At 46.8% G+C, this 11,430-nt stretch overlaps 1 protein-coding gene across 1 annotated transcript; it reads right to left on the reverse strand.

Annotated features, from left to right (window-relative positions):
- Window positions 1-550: 550 nt before the first annotated feature.
- ARRDC4 (arrestin domain containing 4) lies at window positions 551-10,973 on the reverse strand (the record flags this gene model as incomplete). Its single annotated transcript, XM_084253823.1, has 8 exons — window positions 551-607; window positions 990-1,144; window positions 1,696-1,858; window positions 2,377-2,633; window positions 3,844-3,946; window positions 6,056-6,203; window positions 6,523-6,589; window positions 10,679-10,973. 8 exons carry the CDS (start codon window positions 10,971-10,973, stop codon window positions 551-553), a joined length of 1,245 nt encoding a protein of 414 aa, XP_084109949.1.
- Window positions 10,974-11,430: the final 457 nt, after the last annotated feature.

The following is an 11,430-nucleotide window of genomic DNA, read 5'->3' on the forward strand; positions in this document are numbered from 1 at the left end:
CTTAATATGACCATGATCTCAAGAAAGCATCTGTCCTACGGAATATGGTAAGAAACCACGGAGACCCCGAGAGCCGAGGGTCTTGTGATCTTTACAACAGGCCACCTCCTATTCATGCAGAACCCGCCACTACATTCTCCATCGAGTCTCATCCTGCAGAGTCCATGCTGCCTCAGCACTTAGGACACTCCAGTTCCATCTTGAGAAACCTTTTTAAAGATACTCACATAGTGTTTTCCAGCCCCCACCCCCCCGAGTCCTTTCCCTTGGAAAGGAAGGGGCAGGCACCCCTCACTTACTCCATCACCACCAGGACTTCCAGCACAATCTGACCTTCCACATCTTCATCCCCTTAAAGGGACACACAACCATGACATGACATGGACTTGCAGCGCGATCCCGTCTGCCCTCTGGAAAGTTCACATAGTCCTTCATTTCTAACACCTTCAGTTTTGATGTTCGTTTATATTGAGTTCTCCTTCCCCCAGACAAGGCAAGGAGACAGGACCTACAATCACATCTGATGCACACAGTGATTTCTGAAATATGTTCAGAGAATGAAGGAAACAGGCTGGGCCTCTTCTATGTCACTAGGATGTGGATCGACCTGTAGAGAGAAGCAAAGCAAGGTGATCCTGGGCCTTGTTTAGGTGATCTTGGAGTCTAAGTGTGGGGCAGTTTTGGGCCACACCGCTCCCAACCTATTATTAGTTAAGTCCAGTGACCACTGAGCTCTCACAGTCCCTGGCCACATGAAACACCCTCCAGGTGACCCTAGCACCACGCATGTGCCCAAAGCGCATGTGGTGAATACGATAAATGTGGCAAATGCATCACTGATCTTTGTTTTCACCACCATGAAAACTCCATTAGATGTATCGTCTACTGCAATCATTAGCAACCAGCAACAGTCACTTACAAAGGATTATTTACAAATGACACGGAAAAGGCACAACTTCTCTAGTAAAACACCCGCCAGCTTTGCTCACCTCTGAATAGAGCGGCGGGGGCTGAAACCTGAACTCCTGGATGCAGGCGAACACCGGACAGCAGGCTTCCTCCTCGCAGTCAACCGGCAGCGGAAACGGAGGGACGTGCCGGGCGAACTCCTCCTCTGACACCACGTCGGCGTAATTTGGGGGAGCTGAGGCAGAGACAGAGTCGGGGCTGAGATTGATGCAGACAGTAATTACAGGACATTCATTTCTGCTGAACTCTCCCAGGACCAGATATTTAGCGAAATCAGAAAACGATGGCATTTCCCCACTTCTTAGTCAAGTTTCTGCGTCCATTACAACAAAAAATTATTGAATAGATTCTGCTTTTATTAACTACTATTGGCACTGATTATATTCTTCCCTCTTGAGACATGTGTCTTATGGCCTATATAAAACAAGTACTATTGAGATGTGGTTATAAGAAAATACCTCATGCTCTAGACTGAGCGATTCTGACTATAACTGGAATCAGGAGATGCAGACGTGATCCCCAGTCTGCCACTGGAAGCTTTGTCCTTACGGAGAAGCTCAAGCCTCAGACCCCTTTCCAAGAAGGATGCATTTATATCTTTGGTAACCAGAAGAGCTAAGGACAGCTGAAGAGGCTAGTCGCTGCAGCACTTGCTATCCTACACATCCCATTCCTAGGAATATCAGTACGACAACCTCATTCTGAAAGGGCCTCCGATCACTTTACCTTCAGGCTGTTCTGGCAGAGTCAGAGTCAACCAGCTCATGTCCATGAGGAACTGGCTGGCAATGCTGGAGTTTCTGCTGCCAAAACCATTGTATGGAATTGTGCCAATCACTAAGGGCAGCTCAAGCATCAACTTTTTAGCACCAGGAATATGAATGTACACCTAATCCACAGAGGGAGAAAGAGAGAGAAGTCAATCCTCATAGCAGACAGCCTGACATTTATTTTTTACAGTGACAAAAGCGTCTGCCAATACAATCATAAATTGTCCTGACCAAATAACATGAAGAATCAAGCAAATGAAGAGCGAAACAATACAGCGACTATTTTGTGATGGGGCACTGTGGCCTTACACACTTCGCTGTAAGTGGGCACAGCTTACACAGTGACTAAAATCATTAAATTATCTTCTATACAGTATACTTTAATATAACAAGTCTGTATACTTTACTATAACAAGTGCCCCTGGATACATCTTAATTCATGTGTGTTATTTAATTAAACTCCGAGGGAGATAGTTTCTGACTAAAAACAAAAGCCCATCCTCAGATACTCTGCAATTTGTTGTAATGCCGACATGAAACACCACTTCTTGGGGATTACTGTGCATAGGCACAATGACAGGGCACCAGCTATTGCTCCTTTCTCCATATTTTTCCTTTGAAGAAGCGCTCCGCTTACAGCTAAGGAATAATCGACCCTGATGATGCAGCAATCCAGGATGGATGGGGTGACAGGAGGGATCTTCAGGGTCTTCCCATTCCACGTGTCGGTGCTCCCGGAGGCGATATGGCTTCCCCGCACATTGGCCACCATGTGCCGGACGGTCTTTGTCCTCCCACTAGCCAGGTATGTCTGGGTTTGGAAAATAGCAGCTTTGGGAACAATCAGCCGAGACGAACAGTTCTCTATTTCCGCGTAGATTGGAATAGCTTCTCCTAAAAGGCAAACAAACCCACCTTCAGAGACCTGGCTGAAGTTCTGCCCAGAGGCACGGAGCCCTACCAGTGAAAGTTGAAATTTGCTAATGTAACCCGTTAACAAATTGAGAAGCCCTGCTGGGAAACTGAAATCTGAGTCAGAGAAATGAAAATTCATCGCAGGATAGAGTAGACACTGTTTTCTGATGGCTCACTTTTCTAATAGTGACAGCTATCAACTGTAAGGACAGGGAAAAGAGTCAGTATCTATGAAAATTAAGGCACACAAATAAATGTGCCCGTACTATGCTAAGTGCAAAAGGTGACTAACAAACCCACTAGTACTGAGCAGATTAAAACCTGCCCAAATGGAGATAATGTTAAGACACAAATACAACAACATATGCAGCAGGGAAGTTTCACATCTGTGTGCAACGTGCTCATGCACACCATTCCAACACGCCAGGACCCAGGAGTGGGGGCCGCATCCACTGTATGGAATTGGACCCTCCACCCACCACTGTTCAAATGTCAACCTGACTGTGAAGATGGCCCATGCTCTAAGTCCCAGTCAGATGTGTCTGCATCCCCGGCATGGGATCAGACTGCCCAGTGTTACTGTCATGTTACAGTAGCGCGCTCTCTTTCTTTTTTTAAAGATTTATTTATGCATACGAGAACCGGGGTACAGGCCAGAGGTGCAGGGGGTGAGAGGATTCACCAGAGACAGAGTGGGGAGCAGAAAAGGCAGATCTACTGAAATACACTTATGAAGGGAGCAGCAGGTGAGACAGGAGAGGTCTGCTGCGCCATGTGGGTCACCTCCCTGGCCGGGGATCCAACTCACACTGCAGAGGCTGCGGACAGCTTCACAGTGCTGTGCTTAACTCCTTGTGCCACCAGGGAGGCCCAGGAGCTCTCTTCTAATCAACACTGCATCGACATTCTTTTTGAACACTGAAATAAAATGCTGGCATTCCCCCCCACTCTTCTAGTTTAGTTTTGCTGCTAGGTCTGGAGAATCAGAGCTATACTGGAATCTACTGCTCCATTAAACAATATTTAAATATCAATTATTTACATTAATATAAAAGTTTATTATTCATGTTTGAAAACAGCACTGTCTATAAATCACAATGCGTGCTATTTAAAATCACTTAAAATTAGCTAGCAAAATGAATGAATGAATGAATGAATTTCCATTCGGACGTTCCAACATTTTGCTTACCATTACAGTACCCTTTTCGTTCGATTTTGGCACTCAGCGAGACAGGCCCAGAAGTGAAACACCAGCAGCCGACCATTTTCTCTTGGGTTTTCAATACAGGGGTCTTGAAAATTTCAAATCATAAAACAATTTTAATTAAGCCATTTTAGAAAATTCACTGAACTTAAAAATCATGCTCTTTTTTATTAAACATTGTTAAGACATGCCTAACAAAAAACAAATCCGCTTTCCTCATCCTTATGAGACATATCAGAAAAAATATCAAAACACAAAGCATTATAAAACTCATGCGCTTTTCAGAAAACTAAGGTTTCAGATTCAAAATAGGCACCATCCTATTTTACCCCACAGTCTTCACATTTCTGAGGATGACACATCATGCCTTCCAAGAGCCACCAAAAACTGCAGTGGCACATACTAACTTTTATTTAACACTTGATGTGCGACCAGTTCAAAAGAGAAACGGCATGAAGATCAATAACCAGAATGTGGTATTTGCTTTGGTATATAAAATGTGGAGTAAGCAAACACTTTTTCTTTACTTCAAAATGCACTATGGGCAGAATTTTAAGTGTGTGTAATTACCTATGGTCTTAAGAGTTTTGTAAAATGGCAGCATAATTAACACGCCCAGCTTAGTAATGGATCTGAAAGATTAGCACAGCATGAGCAAACTAAATGCTCATTAAAATCCCAAGATGCAATTTTTTCTCTAACTTATAGAAAAGACAGTAGAGAATATTTCTGACCAAAAAAAACCCTTTAAATAGGGCCTCCCTGGTGGTGCAAGGGGTTAAGACGCAACCTATGACGCTATCGGTAGCCATTACAGCACGAGTTCGATCCCCGGCCAGGGAGCTACCCACATGGTGCAGCAGACCCCTCCTGACTCACCCGCTGCTCCCCTCGGCAGTATATTTCAGTTGATCTGCCTGTTCCGTTCCCCACTCTGGTGAATTCTCTCACACCCCACACCTCTGTCCTGTACCCCAGTTCTTGTATAAATAAATAAATCTTTAAAAAAAAAAACCTTTAAATCATTTGCACAATGATCATAGTTTAGAAATAGTTAACCTCCCAATTATATGTAGGTTTCTTTTTCCCCCCTCAAAACCCCCCCCAAAAACTAGACATTTATCATCATCAATTTTCAAAATCAGTTTTAAGTGGGTGCTGAGGAGGAGCTGTGTGTGAGGTCAGCCAGGTACGAGGCAGGATATGGTTGTGGCCACAAGGAACCAGGAGACCGGGGCATCGTTGTTACACTTTCACAGTCTAAAGATGAACGTGAGAGTTCATTCTATTTCAATTTTGTGTGAAAATAGAGTTTGACAACTTTAAACTCCCGGTTCTCTTTTCTCCCCCTTATCTTTAAAAACATTGGCTCGAAAAGGAAATCTCCAATACTACAAATACATCTTTGTAACATCAGCATCATGATGGAAAGTTTAAATTATCCCAGTATTTTCTAGGAAGTAAAAAAATCATTCATTCATATTGAAATGAAGAACCATTAGGTCCTAGTAGCTATCATGAAAGTACAAGGTATAATTTTATATTATTTTGATAATATGGGTTTAGATAAAAGAATCTAGCTCATTAGCGCCCATCTTGCCTATTCTGTTGTTACTTATAGCCTAATCTTTCTTATCAGGCTACAGTATTTCTGGTGATTATTAGAAGTTCAATGCTTTAATGTGGCCAAATCTGTCATAAGGAAATAAGTGAAAGGGGCCCCGCAGCAGCTGCACACACTTACTTAATGTGAGAAAATGACATGCAAAATGGAAGCCGCCAGTACAATGGCCTGTGCTTCAATAGCAGGCTGTGCCTGATTGATGCTCTTCCGTAATTACTGTTCCTCAACCTGCTATTATTGAGGACTTGAGAATACCACAGTTCTGTGAATGTGGCCGTGCTGGTAAAAGTAACTACTCTCTGTGTGCGCGTTATTATTATTAAGCCTCATTAATGCATTTCAAGCCTGTATAACTTTTTGGCAAAAGCAGCCTTAAACAACAGGGACATAATCAATAGTGTTAACACACACAATTAGTAATTTGTTCAACCTAGAATCACATATTTATAGCAAATGCCTATGGGTTATGGGACTGTTCAGAAATTGACAGGACGGACAACCACAGAACTGGCCACGTGTGGACACCACCTCAGGAAGGGAGAGGGAAGAGGAAGGGCAGGTGGAAGAACTTACTAGTAACGCTGGGGTGTTGACATCGATGTGGCTAATCACCTGCAGCTCTCGCCTGACGCTCTGGTCAGGAGCCTTGGGCCGTTCCAAAACCGCCCTCACACAGTACTGAATACTTCCATACTTCCCAGTGAAGGAGGTCACCAAAGGCCTGCAGCAAACCGAAGAGATTCATTGAGGTCATTTTTCAGTTAAACAAAGCCAGGAAAGGCTGTTGAAATGGTGGTTTTCATTAAAGAAAAAAAAAAAAAAATAAGAGCGTAAGGTGAGCAGGTCTATCCAGGACAGACGTGCATCTCTCTGAGGACAGCTGGCAGCGTTATGTCTGCCTGGCTGCGGCTGACACGCGGGATACTCAAAAGGTAGATGGTTCCACCAAAAAGCAACCAACCAACCAAAAAAAAAAAGATAAAAAATATTCACTGTTTATCAGAAATTCAAATTCAAAAAAGTTACAGTGTTTCACTTACTCGGATGGCAGTTGAAAGCTAAATGGAAACTCATGTCTTCCAGGCTGTAATAACAGGGTGCCTGCCCCTAAAGAGAGAGAACACGGCTCATTTTACTCCGGCGGCTATTAGATGATGGGTTTTTACAAGCTAAGTCAGATTTTCTTTCAAGGAGGTCCTCCTGGTTCGAATATCCAGGATACACCAAAAAGTTCGTAAAACTGAGATCTGAATCTATTTTTACCAAGTTTAATCTGTTTCAAACCAGGTATACAGCATCTATCTTCAAACAGACCAGTCACGAAAAGTAGTTACCATAATGTGCCAGAGTCCAGAGCTCCCACAAATCTATGTACACACACGTATAACATCTGTTCACCCTAACATCTGCTCTTACACTGGTGTGACTACACTAACAATAGTATAATACTATGTGATGTGAGTTGCCAATGTCAAATTACACCTACAACTAATTTAGAAAAAAATGCATCTACGTCATTTGAGTGCACCGCAAATCAGACTATGTATTGTTTGGACAAAGAAAAGGAGGTGAAAACCTACTTGGTATTACTATGATTACTGAGTATAATACAAGAATCCAACCAATCAGACGTTATTAAGTAAGAGTCGCATATTTACACTCAAGTTCTCCTGATGAACTGGATCTTGGTGGGTTACCTTGAAATGCAGAACAGGCTCTGCCAAGCATGGCTGTGGCCCTTGCTACCTTCCCTGAGTCAACCAGCAACTGTTTCTGGCAGAAGAGTGATCCTGGATTGGGAGAAGGCCAGGACGCAGTGTGAGGATGGACCGTGAAGGGCAGTACACTGCAGGGCTCTGACGGACACACCCGCCGCCCCACTCAGATGCAAAGTCAACTGCAGTGCTGGCTTGGTGGCTCTCCAAGAGTTACAAACTTCTCCCTCATGTTCTGCTCATAATAGATTCAAGTTTTAGGTGGGATGATTCAATTAAAGAACAGAGATAGGCTGGATACGAAAATGAAAATGACATGAGATACCAATATCAAATTACATCTACAACTAATTTAGATAAAATGGATCTACTTCATTTGCGTGCACCACAAAAGTCAGACTGTATATTCTCTGGACAAGGCACACATCTTTGGCCCATCAGGTCTTTGAAATATAACTGTTTTCTTTTTTTTTTTTTTAAGATTTATACAAGAACTGGGGTACAGGCCAGATGTGTGGGAGGGTCAGAGGATTCACCAGAGACAGAGTGGGGAACAGAACAGGCAGACTGACTGAAATACACTGCTGAGGGGAGCAGCGGGTAAGACAGGAGAGGTCTGCCCCACCATATGGATTGTTCGGTAGCTGGCGGGGATCAAACCATTGCTGCAGAGACTTCGGACAGCTTCACAGCGCTGTGCTCAACCATCTGCGCCACCAAGGAGACCCCTAACTCTGTTTTCAATGTGTAATAGGGGCAAAAGTATTTGCCACTTAGTTCACTAATACAGAAATATCCCACAGGTGGGTGACTTGGAGGCAAAGTGAGTCAGTCACAGGGACATGAGGTCATGTTAATGACAGTGGCAGAGTGCGTCCTGGCATGGGTGTGCCAGCGCAGCCCCAGCCCGAGACACCCAATGACGTGCACACAGTGGCTGTCATGAGAGATTCAGGCAAGCCTCATGCTGCTGAGAAAGCCAGGTTCTAGACTTTGAGAATTACAGAATGCTCAGGAAACCTAGAATTACAGTTGTGATCATTAGCTTACTATTTCCAAGTTCTTTAAAATGTCTAAAAGTGTGGATACAAAGATACAACTGTCATACAGACCCCCTGGAGGGGAGAACTGTAGATACCTGTGCACAGGCAATGATGAGCAGAGACTGACGGAGCCCATGGAAGGGGTCTGGCACCTTGAGGACCATGCCCACCATGGAGGTGAGAGCTGGCATGGACACAAGTGGGCTGGGGTTTAGGTGAAGGGAACAGCAGGAAGAAGTGGGTGATAGGTACAGGTATGTGTGGAGAACAGAGTTTCCCAGAATACTGAAAATGGGTAAGAGAGAAATGATGCTCATTCTTTATCGAAAAAACGTATTAACCTAGGAATGACGCCATTTAACAGGGGCGTTTCAACCACTTCCGAAAAAGTTGATAAATACGGGTTCTAGTATCAAATCGCCCTTCCTTCCTCCACCCAAATTTAGGTTTGCAGCTGAACCCATCCCTGCGTCTCTCCTCCTGCTGACTTCTGCGCAGGCACGGCGGACTGCAGTGTCACAGGAAGTTTCACCATTCATGGTCTCACTGCCAAATGCAAAGTCAAGACACTTGTGAGATGTGGGAGCCAGAAGACCTTCACAGAGGCACAATGGGCTCAGGAAGGATGTGGGACTTGCTCAGGGTCACGCCGCTGGTGGATAACCAAGCATGGATACGTACGGTCTGCTTTGTCTTTCTACAACTCTCCATGAAAGATGAAGAACATCTTCATCTTGTCTGGGGATTTTTGACAATAGATTCCTGTAGTCACACTTCCTTAAATCTGAATTTCTAAAAAACCTCTTCAGGTGACCAAAATTCAGATGGTCTTGGAATAAAACCAAGACCGTCCTGGGAATTGACATCTACATAGAGAGATGATTGTTTTTCCTCAATGAGATCAACTAATACTGACTATAATTTTTAAGTAAAACATTAATTTTGTCAATATTTGTTATACATTTCATAGCAAGTTAGTTTCAAACTAAGCTTCAATATTCCATTCCATCAGAATTAAAAAAAAAAAAAAAACAACAAAAATCCCAACAGATCTTACTTGTGTATCAAGAAACTATGTGTTAGCCTAGAGTTTACTAAAACAAGTTTTGATTGCCAATTCCAGGTCCAAATGCTATTAATCTCACATCTATTTACTCAATAGTTATGGGCCCAGAGATACAGAGAGTCCAAAGTCCTCTGCAAAAAACCAATTCACTTCTCTTCCCAAGGCCAAGTCAGCCATCTTGCAATCTTGTGCTGTCTGTCGCCACTGGGGGTGTAGGAATGGGCTGGTCCTGGAAACCCTACTTACTGATGAAAGGCCTGAGGGCAGCAAAGAACTGGCATCCAATGCCCTGCCCTTGTTAATCCCAAAGAGAGCTTTGTTTCCAAAAACGTTTTTCCTCTTTAAAACTTCTGGGGTCACTTGATTTGGGACTACATATCTTGAGGATTTTACTGAGGATGTTCTACCTCTCAAGAGCAGGGCAAGGTAAGATCGCATCTTCTATTGATTTTGTATTAAGATACAGTAAAGGTTAAACACAGATAGAAAGCATTTTGCTGGGGGTGGAGAGCATCTAGCCCCCTTTTCTTTCTTGGTAGATAAAAGCTGTAGCCCATGAGACACAAAGCTAAAATAGCTTCTATGAACTGATTGAAAACTGAGGCTACTGGCAGTATTTGCTGCATGAACAGAATCATTTTTGCACTTTTTAACGGAACACCATGTAGTGGGTTCCCAAGCGGCACGTCTGGAGAAGCCTACACTACAACTGGACTTGACAAGAGTGGGTAGGAAAGCTCATCTTTCCTGCACCAGGCCCAGATCCCATTGTTCCTAAAGGCCTATATGGGGGTGGCATGAGGTGGGAGGAACAGGATGCAAAGGAAACAAGAAGCAGCAAAGACTAAAGACAAAGGAAACAGGGTAGATAGAGGCAGAAGTCTCAGGAGACCCCGCTCTCCAGAAGCGGGCCATCAAATCTGAGGGTGAAGGCAAGAAATACTTTCTTTGCGCTCTGAACCACTCAGGAACTACTTCCCTCTGCCCCAGACTGAGGTTTTGCTAAATCATTAGGGACCAAGAACGCGGGTCTATGCGCGGGCGGGAGGGAAGCAGGGGGAGCCCACAAAACCCCGAGCAAGCCGCACTGCCTGGAACCTCTCAGACCCCTGTTCTCCCCTGCACTCCTCCGGCCAGAAGGGGCAGGACCTCCATCCCAGATGGGGCCTCCAGCCCGGCCCTCCCTGGTTCCCATGGCAACGGCTCCCACCCGGCGCTGCCCTGGGCGGTCCAGAGATTCCAGGTGCGGGGCAAGAGCAGGTAGAGCCGCACGCCCGCGGCGCCGGGAGGTGGGGGGCCGCGCGCATCGCTACCTGCACCCCCCCCAGCCCACCTGCCAGGTGGGCATCCCCCGGGGCCGGCCCGCGCTCACCGGCCGGCGGCTCGCGCAGACTCAGGCGCACGTTCAGGTACTCCACCTCCGCCGCGGGGGCCGGGGCCGCGGCCGCCGCGCCGGCGCCCGGGCCCCAGGCGGCCGTGGCGCGGCCCTGAGCCTCCAGGCGCAGCGCGCGCAGGGCCAGCGGCCCCGCCGCCTCCAGCAGCACGTGCCCCGCCACGGTCTCGCCGCTCGCGTAGCAGCCTTTGCGCTCGTCCTCGAACACCAGCCCCAGGCTCTTGACGCGGCCCCCGGCGCCCGCGGCCGCGGGGGACCCCGCCTCGCCGCCCATCCCGCCGCGGAGGCCGGCGCCGGCCCGCAGGCGGCCGGGCCAGGAGAGCCGCGCGGCTGTCACGGGCGCCCGCCGCGCGCGAGGGCCGTCGCGGCCGCCGGGAGCTGCCCCGAGGAAGCCGCGAGCCGCGGGGCCTGTCGCTTTAACAGACCCAGCTGGGATGCGAAAGGGGCCGGCGCGGCCCGCCCCCCGCGCGCGCCCATAGGCCGACTGTGAGCCCCGCGTCACGCCGATTGGTGGTGCCTGGCCACTGAGTCATTTCATTGGCGGCCCCCACCACGGGCTGGCGCAGCCCGGCTGTGCGTGATCAGTAGGTAATAACCAATTGGGAGACGCGGGCGCGCACGTGCACAGGCCGCTCATAGGCTGCGGCAAGGCACAGGCCGGGCACGCGGGCCAATAGCGAGGCGGTGCGCCCATGTGGACAGAGAGTGGGAAACAGAATTGGACAGGGAGG

Source organism: Talpa europaea (assembly GCF_964194135.1).
Source record: "Talpa europaea genome assembly, chromosome: 14".
In the NCBI taxonomy this organism is placed as follows: domain Eukaryota; kingdom Metazoa; phylum Chordata; class Mammalia; order Eulipotyphla; family Talpidae; genus Talpa; species Talpa europaea.